Genomic DNA, 15816 nt, shown 5'->3' on the forward strand with positions numbered 1-15816 from the left:
ACCCTGCATACAGTTAAGTCAGTCAGCAGAGCCAGGCCCAGAAGCCTCAGGGGTGGGAGGAGCCTGGATAAAAACAAGAGGGCTCAGGAGGCCACTCCAAAGCCCAGATGCAGGAGGTGGCCTGCAGCCCACAAGCAGCAGACTAGTACTGGCTTGAATGGGGGACCACAGAAAGTTGCCCATCTGTCAGGGCCATGACCTGGGGAAGTACAAGCTGCGGGAATCTTGTTGCCTGGTGGACTAGGCCCCAGGCCCAGCAGTGGGAGCTTCAGGCATTTTCAAGCCTGGCCAGTAGGTAGAGGGAATTCCACTCTATTCCCAGAGACAATCTAAGGCACTATACAGAGGCCATGCCAATACCAAAGGCCATCATAGCAGCCCGTGATGTGGTCCTGGGGATCAGCAACGGAAAGAACAGCAAGGGAAGAGGCTCCTCCGAATCACTGAAGCAGAGCCTGGGACTCAGAGCTCTGCTAGGTTCCAGTCATCCTCCAAGGACCCACTAAAGAGGGGAGGAAGGGAGGAAGCAAGGGCCCTGGAGTCATGTGACATGACTGCTCTGTGCCTCAGTTTCCCAATCTGTGAAACAGATGCTGGGATTGTTGAGAGGCTTCTGGTGAGTCAGTCACAAGAACACTGGGCAAATGCTCACAGCAAAAGAGCTTGTCAGGCTCTGGAGAAGTACTGAACAGGGTTTAGAGAGGCTCACACAGCCAGAGGAAAGCTGACAAAACTTCAGAGACACCTCATTTGCACAACACTGGCAACAAAAGATGATGGATAAGACAGGAGTGCCAGTGGAACTGTTTGATGAGATCCCATGACTGGGACAGGTAGATTGGGTGAGAAGGTTCAGATGGCAGGAGTCCCAGGACACAATTATATCCATGGCTTGGGTGGTGCAGCATGCACCCAGCTCAACCACAGAGCTCCAAACAAAATGTCAGTCCAACTTCATACCCTCCCTAACACCCCAGAAAGGCCTCATCCACTCAAGATGGATGCACTCCCAGAGACAATCTAAGGCACTATACGGAGGCCATGCCAATACTAGGATGCACTTAGCCCAGATGCACCCAGGGATACAAGGAGCCTAAGTCACAGGTGAGGCTCTGGTGGGCAGAAACAGAGGCCCTTGGCCTGAGGAGGATACTGGCTGGGGCAAAGGGTCACTCAGACCACTTCCTCAGCTGGACTGTCTAGCAGCTGTCTAAACACAATCTCCAGGCAGCAGAGGGGACTCCACTCCTACCTGCCCACCCACCAGCATGGGTATGGGGGAGATGGGAGGTAGGAGAGAGGAATGGGGGAGGGCTGGGAATCCAGCTTCCTCCATGGGTATCACCCACAACACAGCCTCTGCTCACAGACAGTCTCCAAGGTTCCATACTCCAGGACTCTGTTTCCTCTCTGTGGGAGCACTGCCAACCAAGACTCCAGGGAACAGGTATACTCTGAGCTCACCAGTCAGAGCCTGGAACCAAAGGGGCCCCTGGGGCCCAGGAGGCAGCCAGGCGAGACAGGACTGGAGAGACCCGTTCTCCTAGCTTCACTTGGGCTTGTCTGCCACCCCCTCAGTCCACAGGACATCAAAAGGGAAACTCCCAACCCCAGAAGCCCATCTCTAGCTGGGGGATGGGTATAGGTACTAGAGAAACCCAAGAGAAAGTCTCTAGGTTTCCTGCACCCTACCTTCCACTATCCCTCTCCACACACATCTAACTGACTTCACTCAGTGGCTCCCTAGGCCCATGGGCCTCCTTCAGGCACACTAAGTTACAGAAGAGGCTACTGGAGCTCCAGGGCACACCTACACCACCTGGGAGTCACAATAAACAAGTCAGGGCTCCAAGCGCAGTGGAGGCCTGGTCTGAGCTGCTCAACCACCCACCTCCACAGATCAGGTGCCTGGCTCTACAACAGAGAGTCCATAGGATTCCTTGTTTACCCTGAGCCCCTCAATTACCAGCTCAGGTCCCAAGGCCTCAAGACCACCAACAGCACCCCAGCCTAGGATGGTGGCCAGAGAACAGGCAAGGTTGGGATGTGGTTCCCACATGCAAGGCTAGGGGACTGAGAAGAGCCCAGGACTTCCTGGCCCTGGGCCCAGTCTCACCCACGGGCACACGAGCAGGCAGGCCAGAGGGAGGGGGGTTGTGTCAGCAAGAGCTCTCAGCTGTTATTTCATCTCCTGGTCCTGCTTGATGGTCCTCTGGGTACCCAGGCAACTCTACCTTTCAGTGTTATTGGAAGCTTCTTCCAGCCAGGTGGGGCCCCACCCACTGCCCTTCCAGTGATAGGCCAATCTACAGCCTCTGGAAGCCCTCCCTGTCCTGAAAAGGAGGAAAGTCTGAGACCAAACAGGCCAGGACATAGGGCCAGGGTCACCCCAAGGCCTGAGCTGGGCCCTCCGTCACTCAAGTCACCAGCTCTCTGGCACCAGGCAGACTATGGAGTGATAGGGGCGGGGCTCTCCCCTTGCCCTGCCCTTGGCCTCCTCGGCATTGCTTTGCTGCATGGTGGGTGGGAGTGGGGCTGGCTGAGGCAGAATGCTGCTTCAGCAGACACCAGATCTCCCAGGGCTGAAAGAAGGGCCGAATGGGGAGGGGGGCTGCATAGTCCTGCCCAGTCCAACATTGACACAAGCTTCCCACCCAAGCACCTAGAAACCCAAGCCTCTAGGACCCAGGCTTCTTTCTGTACAGTGGCCCTGAAAATCTTGTGCAGCAGAACAAAGCCAATCACGGGAAAGGTGGAAGCACTAGCTCGTCACGAGCCCCATCTGCCCTTGGGTCTTCAGATAAACAGCAGAAGGACTGGGGAAAACTTCCCATGGGAAGTCCAGAAAGAAGTCCTTTCAAGGCACCCAGACAGCCTGAGCCCTTCAAGGTCACTGGGCCTGGCACAGAGGCATGCACCTACCCACCTCATGCACAGACCCAGTCTCCCTGTCAGAGAAAATCTGGTTTCTCTCTCTTGGATGGGACCTGAACACACAAACACACCATCCAGGGATGCCCCTTCCAAGCCCACACAGGCCTGACCTTGCGGATGCGGCCGCTGCGAGTGCCAGCAAAAACCACAGTGCGGCCTTGGTAGTCATAGGCAGCCACAGCAGTCAGGCCATCTTCCTTGTCCACAAAAAGGGGTGTGCCTTCGATGGTGACCGTGCCCCCCAATGGCTGGTTGAAATCCTGCCCGCAGAAGTCGTCATCAATCTGCAGGGGCTGTAAGAAGTGGTGGGGTTAAGTACTCAGCAGCTAAAGGGACCTTTGCCTTGAGCAGGGGACAAGGCTGGGAAAGGCAGGCCTGGGCTGGGGTTTAGGGGTTTTATGACACCCAGACCTAAACAAGGCCTACAAAATTCTGGAGAAGAAACAGAATCTGTGGCAGCCCAGGTCCAATGAATGCCCAGAGTGGGAGAAAGGCCCAGAGAGGGTGACTGGAAGGGCAGGTGAGCCACTCCAGAAACTATCATGCTGGACAAAGGAAGAAATGGCCTCGAGCTGGAGGCAGCCAATCAAGGTCTTCCTTCTGCAAATCTTACATTTGCACCTTCCATGTAGACAAAAGCTGTGTTTAAGGCAGGAGGGAGAGGGTACAACCAGAAGGCACAAAGAGAGGGACTTGCGGTGTGTGCAGGAAGTAATCAATACCTCAAGGTTCCGGAGATGGCTTTGAGTGGAGGCACAGGAGGGGAGCTTGGGGAGAAGGAAGAGGACTGCTGATCCTCCTCTGGGGTCTGAGGTTTGCTGGGATAGAGGCTACTAATATGGATGCAGAGGGAGGCCGGTTTGGCTGGGAATCCCTGGAAATAATCTAGACGTAGTGAGCAGGTCTGAGACCAGGGGCAGGGCACGAAGGGGACATGTGGAGACACATTGCCTTTTCTGAGAAGCCAATCGAAGAATGGTGGCTTCACCTCCCACTGCACTCAGAGCCCAGCCACACTCACATCACTCCGATAGGAGCCAGGCACTCCTGCTGCTCTACTCTATTCTGAGGAGCAGCCTGTAGCTCCAATTCCAAGATGGAGAACCTGCTGTCTCCCGGGGGAATAGCTGGCTTTGGGGGCAGGGAATGCTGGTTGCAGAGCATCCAGCACAGGAGAGCTGGGCTGCTCCCACGCCAGGGCCTCTCTGAGTGTATCCCACCGTGCATTCAGCACGCAGCACTGGGCACAGTGGGGGTCCCAGAAGGCCGGTATCCTGCCAGGAGGATATGGGATAAACTCCATAGAAGCAGTTCCTGGGGTCCTTGTGATTAGCTCCAATCCCATTCTACCTCTTACTGGCTGTGTGAGCTTGGGCAAACCCATCTATCTTTCTGATCCTTTATAACCTTATTTGTAAAAGGGGAACAAACTAAAAATTGTCACCACCACTCAATGTCCCAAGGGCTTTGGAGCTGGGTGGACAGGTGCCACCACCCACTTCCTAAGGTACATGGTGATGTCATGGTTAGGAGCAGACTTTGGGGCCGATATGCTAGGTTCAGGTCCTGCCTCACAAGGCTGGGGGAACCAGGGAGGGGAAAAAGTAGAAAGCAGGTCCAACAAAGAGCAGGGCCACCAAGGTGTAGGTGAAATGTGACCCCAGGAAGGGTGGCGGGAGCCCCCACCCACTCCTGCTCACCGAGTTGATGCAGCCCAGCTCCTTGTTGAGCAGCCAAGGCAGTGAGAGCTTGCCTTCTCCACGGTAGCATGATTGGATGCGCTCCTTGATTTTCTCCTTGATGGCCCTCAGTGTGAACAGGCACAATGCCGACTCCTTGGGTGGCTTCACACGGTTCTTCTGACCCTGTGCGAACACGGTGAACAACACCTCCTCATCCTCAGCAAGGCCCAGCTGCTTGGCCAGGGCCTGTCCTGGCCGGCTCAGGTAGGCATCCTGCACCAGGCGGTACTCCATTCCAGCCTGCTCACAGCCAATGGGGAACTCCACATAGGAGTAGAACTTGGGGTCATTCACACATAGCCGCACAATCTTGGAGGTGAAGAAGTGCTCACCTGCGGCATCAGGCGAGGTAAGCTGTGTGTCCAGCTGCAGGGTGAGGTAGTATACGAACTGCTCGCTGCGGAAACTGTACACATAGTAGATGTCAAAGGCTGGGAACTTGGACAGTGTGTCTGAAGGGATCTTGAGCTGAGATGACACAAACTCATCCTGGTACACAAAGCCAAACATGTCAGCATCTTCCTCATTGGCCATGAGCCGGCGACTGGACAGAGTGGGAAAGTACTCTGATTTGCCATCAATGGGTGTGCCCACGAAGAGCTTGGCCTGGCCCTGGCCGGGTGGCCCAGCAATAAGCACTCCTGCCATGCTGCCAGCCTCTCGCACGCTGGACAGGTAGTGTTCCTTGCGGTGGTGTGGCTCGCCCAGCTTGAAGAGATCGTCCAACCTCAGGAACTGGCAAATGCCTTGTGAGGCACTGCCACAGGCCAACAGGCGGTTGGCAGCATAGTCCAGCAGCAGAAGCTTGTTGACGTTGTCTGTGCTGCCCAGACCATGTGGGCACGACTGTACACTGGGGGGTGGGTAGCATTTCTCATTGTCTTCTACAGGGCCTGTCACATGGGCCCGAAGCAGGGTTAGGTTCCCTGACAGCTTGTAAATACGGTTCACAGCGCCAACATATACCTCTCCTGTCTGTTCGTGAACCACCAGATGAGTGAGGCCCCAGTCACTGGCCACAAAGGTGCGGAAGGCAGGTTGTGGACCCAAACCAGCTGGGGGAGAGCTGATGGCTATCCATACACCCCTCAGCAGCAGCAGCAGCAGCAGCAGCAGTGTCCGAGGGCTCAGAGGTGGCAGTGGCATGGTGGGCTGGGACCTCAAGCCAAGGTATGCAGGTCCTATAGGGGCGAGCATCATGGGACTGGGTTTCTTAGCCCTGGGAAGAACAGGGAAAAGAGGGTGTGAGTGTGGTGCTGTTCACATATACACAGGGCATCCATGCATGGCCTCCTCATTCTCTGAGCTATTCCCGTGTGTGTTTGCGTGCACGCGCGCTATGCAGATACCTCCAACAAGACCCTCTATCACCACCCAGATGGCAGCAAAGAAGGCACTTTCATGTCCTGAGACACAGAGGCAGCAAGAGTGAGCCAAGTGTCACAGGCATGCAGCAGTAGCACAGGACACCTGCCTGGCAGCAGGGTGCTCAGCTACAGCCTGTGTTTTGCCACCCTCGGCAAGATAAGAATGGGTCCAGGAACACAGCAACTTTCAAAGGTCTGGGGTCTATATGACCCTGACCCAGAGCCTGGAGGATCAAGATTCCTCAAAATCCTTAATCTCAAATGAGTGACATGTTTCCTGCATCAATGTCCCCACCAAAATTGGGCAGAGAGATAGGCTGTAATTACACATATGCTCCTCCACACAGAGTGCCAGTTGCCTTGATGCACCGTTTGGCTTAGGGTAGCCATGTTCCACATTATTACATACCCTCCAATGTGTGGAATGCTCCCCTGAGACTCTAACCAGCCCCCAGCATAGCATCCATACCCACAAGAGCCAGAGAGTGTCCTTCCCCAGCCCCCACCTCCCCCACATCCGTTCTGCAGCTACATGGCAATAGTTCTGAGCTTGGGTCAGGCTAGTCTGGGCCACTTTCTATGGGATCTGGACCTTGGCATTGCTCCCTGGCTGACCTTGGCCCAGTGTCTTACAAACTACAAGGCCAGCACTTTAAAGACAGATCTAGAGGCAGCAGCTCCCACTAGAATCCCCACATCCTCAGGCAGAGGACACTCTCCATGATGCCTCCTCCCAGGTACTCCACCCTCACACTGGAGAAAGAAGACTTCCAGAGAGATGGAGGGCTTCCTAGATTCTAGCCCTTAGCCCACTCCTGGTTCCTCCACCATGTCTACCCACAGCCATGACACAGTTTGGGCCACTTTTTAGACCTGTACTGCAGCCCAAGCCTTGGCGTGACACCTCAGATCCATTTGTATGCCTGCCACCTTCCAGGACTTAGTAGTGTTGGTTAAATGTAACTGCCCTAATGGAGGCAGTATCTTTTCCTCAGTTTCCCTAGCTGCCAAAGGAACGACAACACTTGTTTCAAACTGGATGAAATAGGTTGAAGATCATGTGCTGATTGACAGGTGCTTGCAAGCGCCATACTCTTGAGGAGAGCAGGGCCACAGAGCCTGCCCTGTGGGCTTGTGGTGGGGGGTGTCTTACCCCACTCCTTGGCTGATATCTGACCATAGAAGTGTTTAGTGTGGTGAGTGGGCAGTCAGCCAGTATACACAGCTTCTTTTATACTCCCACACATGCCCTCCCACACAGCCCCACTCACAGCTGGGGACACCGAGGCTTAAAGATGGTGCCTTCTGTACGTCCAGGTGGGGAACTAGCCAGAGGCAGGAAGCTAGTCACAGGTGCTCAGCCTTTAATCCTCTGGTCAGACTCTAGAGCACAAGGCACCTTGCTCTGCTCTGCCCCCACACCTGCTCAGGTAAGTCTGAGATTCGTCTTCTGATCTGCTTGCACAGGCAGTAGCTGGCGGCACTCAGTTGCCTGTCTTCATCTGTGACATAGGTCTGGTTGGTGGTTCTGGCTACTTATTGCTCAAATGTTCTCCCAAAAGAACATGAGCTGGGTGCAAATAGGTCACACTCTCTGTCCAGAGCCACTGGGCCCAGGCAGATTCAGCAAACACTGGGATTGAGTGATCAGGTAAGTAAAGACACTAGGAGTAGCCAGGCCTGGGCAAAGCTACCCTCGACAAACACGCAGACAGGGAAACTAAGGTTCAGGGCAGCAAAAAGTGCTGTCCTAAATCCCAGAGCAAATGCAGGGTGGTACCACCTTGCAGGAACACCCCTAGCAGGCTGTCAGCTGCTTTATGCCCCAAGACCAGCAGCCAACAGGAGCCTCCACAGGCAGCCAGAAGGGGAGCACACCCCATCAGCCTCCCACCCTCAAAACCAGAGCAGACTAGAGAGCAGGTTGCTTGCAGACAAAACGGGCCCGGGCTGAGCACTGAGTCCATGTGAACTCTAAAGAAAACATGAATCACTCACCGTTTATCAGTTCAAAGCAGGCCTGCAATTACCAAGGGCCGGGCTCTCCCCTCCTCCGGGATAATTATACACGTCTTAATGCAATTATGGGCCCTACTTTTTATATTAAACAGGAGGGACCCGGCTGAAGAAGCCACCATCCAAACTCCAGCCTGGCCCTGGGCCCACTCCCCCGCCTCCCAACAGAAGCTGCTGGGAAGGGATTGGGCTGGGGGGTACAGGGCTGCCAGCCAGGAAAGAGGGGATCCCAAGCCTACACCTACCACTGCACAAAGACTAGGAAAGATGCCTGGGCTACTTTCTCCAGATAGACTCAGGATTCAGACAGATCCAAGGTCACACAGCCAGCCCTGACAGAAAGGAACCAGAGCTTCTGTGGAGACCCTGGCAGGACAGGGGCCAGGTCCCTCAGAAAACAATGTTTGCCTGAGAAGCATGGACTGATACTGGGTGCTGAGCTAGGCTAGGGAAGGGGAACAGACAAGCTCTGGGTTCTGTGAGCTGCCTGGCCACTGTAGCCTACGGAAACTCCCAGGTGGCGCCTTTCCATCTGCTCTACAACAACTAGGTCCACTGGATGCTGGTGGTGGGGTGTGTGTGTGTGTGTGTGTGTATGTGTGTGTGTGTGTCCTAGGGGGATGGCATGGAGAACACACCTGCTGGACATGCAGATGGGAGCAGCACAAACGGCTACAGCTCCCCAATATGGACAAGTGAGAAGCCAAACAGGAGGGCCATGGTAGTGCTGCGTGTGTGCAGCTGGGTCCAGGAGAGAGAAGCTGAGCTTGCATGTGTGGAGGGGACTCAGCCAGGGGCCACTCTGGAGCAGGCCTCCGATGGACCGCATAGAGCTGGTACTCTGCTCTCTCCCAACCCTGGATAACACCATGGTTCTTGCTCAGAAACAAAGACCTCAGAGCCCTCACAGGAGGACAGCTTGCTCCCTGTGCCCTGCTGCCCGGAGCCTTATGGTTGTGGCCAGGCGAGTCTTACTGACTTCTCACCTAGTGGTTTCCCATCAGCGGCAAGAGAAGGATCTCCCTGCCTTGCCACCCTGCCCCACCCTGTGGGAGGTCATAGGAGTTGGTCTCCAATGGTCTACTCTCTACATGGAGGCCTTGGAGTCCTGCTCTCCAGAAAAGGTGCGAGCTTCTAGCCTTCCCTGGGGTCCCGTACTCCTAGCGAGGTGCTCCATGGGATGTGGCTTTGTCCACCACATCTTGTCTGGTTCCAAACCCAAGAATACATTCCTCAGCCAACACTGTACACACCCCAAGCCTCCACCCATGCTGTCCTCTGTGCCTGAAGACACCTTTGGTGGGCTCCAAGCTGCCACCTCCCCACTGCCTGACAGCTTAGCCCTGAGGCAGAATCCCTGTTTTGCACCTCTGCCTAGGGCACTGGCTGAGTGCTTCCCAAACCCAGCAGACTCTTGGCCAGCCTAATGCAGCACCACCTCCTCCTGCTCACCCCCAACAAGCAAGGGACCTAGGAAATTGGGGGTGCTCCCGAAGGGTCGGAGAAGCACAGGATAGCACCACCCTAACGGGACTGAAGACCCTCAGCACCTTGCTGGAAGAGGTGGGCAGCATCAGGAGACAGAGACCGAGGTAGGAGTCTGGCAGAGGGGCAGAAGCTCAGTTCGTTCCCATCCCCCCCAACACACCCCTTTCTTTCAAGGGGCGTGGCCCCAGCACCCCACCGAGGAGACTGAGACAGCTCTGGCCACCTAGTAACCTCTCAGAAGCCCTCTCACATCCTTCCAGGGCAGCACCTGGGGTCTCTGCAGGCTGAGAGGCCTCCCAGGAATCTACACTCGCCCTTCCCTACTGCAGCCAGAGTCAGCCCATCAACGCCGTCGTCCTCGCCGCACACCAGGCCTGGAACCGTCCAGGAAGCAAGGGGGGAAACCTCCAGGGAAGGAATGACCCGTGGAGGCCCTGCGCAGGGGGAGGCCGAGGAGGCCCGAGCCGGCGTCCTCTCCGGTGGCACCGCACCGCCCCTTGCAGCCGGGTGGAGGGCCTGCGGGCCTGGGCTGGCTGCGGCGCCCACTCGCCCGCCGGAGTCGGAGGGGGCGGGGGTCCCCACGAAGCCGTGCAACTTCCATCCCACTGCCCCAGGCCGGCTCGAGGCGCAGCCTAGGACCTGCCCTCGAATCCCGGCGCCCTGCCCGGGCCTGCCCAGCGCGGCGATCGCCTGCGGCCCACGTCCCCGCCCGCGGCCCGGTCCGACCCGGCGCGACACGGGCCGACATGGGTACCCGCAGGGCCCTTCCCGCGGGGCCACAGCAAACTTTCTCTCCTGCCTGGAGGAAGGGGCCGCGACTGCGGCCAGACATTGCGCCTCCGGGATCGTAGGGCCCCAGACGTGCTGCGACCCGCCGGGACGCGGCAGCCCATAGCGGAGACCGCGCCCGGACACACGCGGGCGCCCGGCCGGAACCGCAGGACACGCCAGCCGCGGACACGCGCGCCGCAGTCCCCGCGCACACCCCCCTGGCCACCGCCAGCACCCCCAGGCCACTCGGGACCCCGGGCCGCGACAAGCCTCCCTCCGCCCGCGGGGAAAGTTGCGCCCCGACTCACCCGCCAACCCCGGGCGCGTCCCGCCGCTGGCCATCGCTGCGCCCCGCCGCTCGCCCCTCTGCGGGGCCGCCTACGCCGCGCAGGCCGCCCAGGCCGAGGCCGCCGCGCCCGGGCTCCGCTCCGCTGCGTGGCTGCGTCGCCGCTGCCCAGCATGAATGGGGCGCTGAGCTCCGCGCGGCTGCGGACCGGCCTCGCTCTCGCCGCCCCGCGGAGCGCCGTGCCGTGCGCATGCGCCGGCCGGGGCCGGGGGCGGGGCCGGGGGGCGGGGCGGGACCCGCGATGGCCTGCAGGGGGCGCTCGGCCCCGCGGCGAGAGCGCGCGCTCCGGGCCCCACCACTTGCCTTCAAAGGGCGATGGCCACCTCAGCCTTAAAACTCTGGACTGGAGTGGGGGTAGGTGAGGTGGTCCGGGAGGTCCCAGGAGTCGGTGCACTCTATAACGAGCACAGGCTGGAAGTACAGCTTTACGTGCACGGAAGGGTAAACTGAGTCCGGAGGAAGCACTTGCCCTGGTCCTACTGCTCATCTCGGCCTGCGCAAAGATCGCTTAGGTGGAACCGGCACTGCACCCCGCAGGTCCCAGGAGGTGGCGCGTGTCGGGATGCCTATAGTCAGAGGACGACTGTCCCGTCCGGTACACGGTCCTGCAGCGGGGCGTGTTAGAACTACCCCAGCAGTATAGGAGACCTCGCCCGGTCGACCGCGGGCGCGGGGCTGGCCTGCAGAGCTGGAGGCGCCAGGTCTGGCTCGCGTAGAGAACCTTTTTCAATAAGGCCACCCAGTGCAAGGCATCCAGACCAAAGCAGGCAGCCGCGCGCAAAACAGAACAGAGCAACCAGAAAAGGTGGTCGTGGGAGGGGCAAGTGCTGACTGGGCACAGCCTGTAGGGGACCCAGTGCAGCTCATCCGGTAAGGACCATTGTCCGTACTCATTCATCTCCCAGGCAGCCATCACCCTCTTTCCCTGTGCTCATCCTTGCTTGGCTTTTCTCTGGGTGTGACCGTTTCTATTTTGTCTCCCTGAATGACATATTCTTTTGTGTAGCTTGTTTGGGGATGCTGTTGAAATGGTATCCCACCATCCTCTGATAGGAATGCAGAGGGTCGTGTGGTCAGTCTTTGCTCTCACTGTGCGGCATGGACCATTCTAGATAGTTAGCCCTCCCTTCTGCTACTGGACTGGGACTTCCAGCTCTAACCTTGGTAGGTTTGTCTTTAGCTTCAGCAGACGATGCAAACTTGGTTTTCCCCAAGTGAAACCCCACCCCTCCACATGATAGAGAAGTGTCAGCAACAGTGGGAAAAGTTATGGTTTGGTTTTGCCAGGCTGAGAGTAGGCACTGGTTCTCTATGCTTCTGAATGGTGGTGAGACCCTTCTTTCACAGTTACACTTACCCTTACCATCTGATTCCACAGGCACTACATACTGAATGTACAAATCTCTGCTGTGCTGTACCAATGGGGTAGACAGAGACTGCACAGGCCCTGTGACCTGCCCAAGCTCCCTAGCTGGTTGGTGGCAGAGCCTGGAGTCTAGCCCAGAGGTGCAGTTCAAACCGTGGGCTTCCCAGTTGCACACCTGATACAAAGCTGATGTGTCTGCTTCCAATAGTTGGCTCTGCTGTCCAGTCCACAGCTTTACCTGCCTCACAGATTTGGTAATCCACTTGCAATGTTTGGGGAGGTTACTGTGTGGAGGCCACTGGCAGACTGAGGATGTGCTTAGCCTGCTGTTCCCTGGGTTGCCTCCGTTGGCTACAGAGGCTGTCTGCCTCTGCCCACACCTGCCTTTGCCAACCTGTCTTCCAAAGTACAGCTAGGCAGGTGCTCAAGGCTCTTCCTGTTTTGTGACTCACACACAGTGGATAGGTATCCAGAATATATGAAGAACACCAAAGAATCAACACAAAGCAGGCTGGCTACCATCCCATAGGAGGGGAGAGACCCCCACAAACCCTTTTCTGGATGAAAATTGTCTAGGGGCTATTGCTTTGGATTAGTTAGTAGTTTCCACTGATCCCTCTCAGCTGCACTGGGCCCCTCAGCTGATGTCTCAGCTCATTTTTTATGTGGCTTTACTGAGTCCTGAGAAGCAGAAGAAAGCCAGTGACCATTGACAAGCTGGGATTGAACCTGGGTCTGCGCTTTAGCTTGACCACATTTCAGAGAAAGGAAGTGAGTCAGCACAGCTGCTGTGACTGCTGCTGCCAGGGCTCCTCCTTCTGGGTTTCCCCCTTGGGGTCACTTTCCTGCAGGAACTGGAAAGGAGAGGAGGATTCCCAGGAGCAAGGGTCTGTTCAAGGGGGCCTAATAAGGTTCTAAAGGCCCCTCCCTTCACACGTTCCAGCCCCAAACAGATTCAGGGCCATTTCTGCACCTGTGACAGACCCTCCTACAGATGGGCTCAGCTGGCTCTTCCTTCCCTCACAGAGCCCCATATTAGGGGTAAGAGATAAGGAGGAAGGCATAGGGAGAGCCCAGGCATGCTAGAGGACCCACTTCTCCCAGGCCCAGGTTAAAGCTCTAGGCCATTCAAGCCCTCCCCTCTTCTCACATCAGTGCTTCCTGGCCCACTTCACCCTCTTCCCTCCTGCCACCTCCTAGCTGGAGCTTGTGGGCCCTTCCTGTCTCTGGCTTTCACCCATGGCTCAAGGGTCAACGCAGAGTTGGTGGAGAGCCTCCTGTTCAGAACCCTCCACATATACATGCATGCACGCACACACACACACACACACACACACACACACACACACAGAGGCATGCACATGTACACACATCACACAGATATTCACACATGTACAGGTATATATATACATACACTCAAACATATAAACACATATATACTCACAGGCACATATATGGGATACTCATGTGTAGACATACATATATGCATAGATACATGTACTCAAACTCAGACATGCATACAAGTGTACATATACATGTACTCACACTCAGGCCTATATACATACATTCACTCATGCACATATACTCAGACATATGTACACTGTACATACTCATACACATTGTATACACCTACATCTGTAGCCATGTACACACAAACATGAGCCCACATAAAGACACATGCACATACATGTGAAACACTTGTGTATACAGAACATATTCACAAACACGCACTGTACAGCTCCCCAGCTCAGAGGGTTCCATATATATCCATCTGTTGGCCTGCTCACCCTTTTGGCTTACCAGTATGCCCTCTCCAGTTCATACACACACACACCCACAATCGAGACAAATCCTGCTCCAGCCTCTGACAACATTCCTCTACTGTTTCTGCCACAGCTTTGCACACCCAGTCATACCCAGCCTATGGCATGGTCTCCTGGTTTCCTTGATGTCTATTGAGCAGGTATGTAAGAGAAGAGCTTCTCATCCATTGGCTTGTCTTCACACCCCAGGCCATGGGAAGACTGATGAGGGGCCAGGCATAGTCTCCTTACTCTGGGAAGCCCACTCTGCTCCCTGGACAGAAACAATCAGTGTAAATGCAGGAGGGTGTCAGTGGAAGGTATTTACAGGCCCTGTGCTTGGTCTTGACTCTTGCTCAGCCCTCTAAAAGGAAGAGGAGGAGAAGTACCTAGGCTAGGAGCTGGGACTGCAGAGGGCTTGCTTGGCCCCAAGCACGCTCATAGCCTGCCTATTCTGTTCAGGCAGATGGATGCAACTCACCAGGGCCTGGGCTCACTAGGATATTGCTGCTTAAAGAACTGGAGGGCAGGTGTGCAGGATCTCCTGCCACCATGGGGCCTTGGCTCTCCAAGTCAGTGGTGCTGCTGGTGTCCTCAAGGATTGGAAGCTTCTCTAGCCACTGCAGAAGCCCCCACTATAAGACACGGGAGCTCTTTGCCACTGCAGTGCCAAGTGTCAGAAAAGCAAGACATGAGCCTCCTGGATGCACAGGAGATTGTTTTTGTTGTTGTTGTTGTTTTGTCCACCCCACCCCTGCTCCCACCAACTAGGTGGGGTATAGAGGCTAGACTTCTCTTTCTTCTTGATAGTGATAGCAACCAAGGGCTACCTCTATAGTCTACTGTTTTGGAAGTTACTTTAACTACCCTGACCAACCATTTGAAAGGAGGTTTCTTGGAACAATGGTGATATCTATAGACATGTTAACACAGAAGGGGATCTGACCCATAGACAAAGAACTACAGGCAACTGATGACTGCTAGAAAAGGAGACTTAGCTTCTTCCAGGGATAAGCTCCCTTATTGGTTGTCCAGTACAGAGTGGTAAGCCTTGGAACCATGCACACAGAAACAACATAAGCAAACTTAATAGGTTCTATTTATATAGGTATGTGTGCATATGTATGCATGTAACAACAATGAAGAGAAAAAAAGCTATCAACCTAAAGGTGGGAGGGAGACATTGGAGGCAGGGTGACTGAGAGGGGCTGGAGGGAGGAAAGGGAATGAAACATGATATAATTCTATTTCAGTGAACGGATTTCTAAAACTCACCTGTTATAGCAAGGACCATCACAAATGGTATAAAAGGCATCATCAACAAGGATGACATCAGTGTTGGCATGATCTGAGGATTTTAAAGCAGCCATCATAAAAGATGCCTCAATAAGTAAGCAGTTATGACCATGAATGGAACAATGAAAATATGGAGTGTGACTAAGGAAATAATTACATTGTATAAAGATTAAAACAAAATCCCCTCAATGATAGTGCTACAATATGACAGAGGGGACAGAGGAACAACAATCTAGTGGTAGAAATCTGAATGTAGAAACTATCCAGTCTGAAAAGCAGAGAGAAAATAGTTATGTGGGGGAGGGGAGAAACTCAAGCCTCCTGGGATAGAACAACATATAACATCCATGTCATCCAAGTACCAGAGGGAGAAGAAAAAGGGGGACGCTGGAATAAAAACTGGAAATTTCTAAACTCTGCCAAAAAAGAAGTAGCCATAAAGATTCAAGAATTTGAATGAACCCCAAAGAGCAAAACCTAAAGAAATGTGCACGAAGACATATCACACTCACAAAAACTTTAAAAAAATTTCTTGAAAGCAACTATAGAGGAATCCCACTTTCCTTAGAGAGGTATGCAATTCAAACAACACAGATTTCTCATTAGAAATTATAAAGTCGGGGCCGGGCAGTGGTGGCACATGCCTTTAATCCCAGCACTTGGGAGGCAGAGGCAGGTGGATTTCTGA

The 15816-nt window shown here is 55.0% G+C and overlaps 1 protein-coding gene across 1 annotated transcript in view; it reads right to left on the reverse strand.

The window, feature by feature from the left end:
• Plxna1 (plexin A1) overlaps positions 1-10845 on the reverse strand; it is a 47161-nt gene extending 36316 nt beyond the window's left edge. The window contains exons 1-3 of the mRNA XM_031382523.1: positions 10627-10845; positions 4635-5895; positions 3045-3227 (exon numbers count right to left, since the gene is read on the reverse strand). Coding sequence (XP_031238383.1) covers positions 3045-3227; positions 4635-5876 — 1425 coding nt within the window. The 5' untranslated portion in view covers positions 5877-5895; positions 10627-10845. The remainder of the gene's footprint in view (positions 1-3044; positions 3228-4634; positions 5896-10626) is intronic.
• Between the last annotated feature and the right edge of the window lie 4971 nt (positions 10846-15816).

The sequence above is a fragment of the Mastomys coucha genome, unplaced genomic scaffold, assembly GCF_008632895.1.
Source record: "Mastomys coucha isolate ucsf_1 unplaced genomic scaffold, UCSF_Mcou_1 pScaffold20, whole genome shotgun sequence".
Taxonomy (NCBI): domain Eukaryota; kingdom Metazoa; phylum Chordata; class Mammalia; order Rodentia; family Muridae; genus Mastomys; species Mastomys coucha.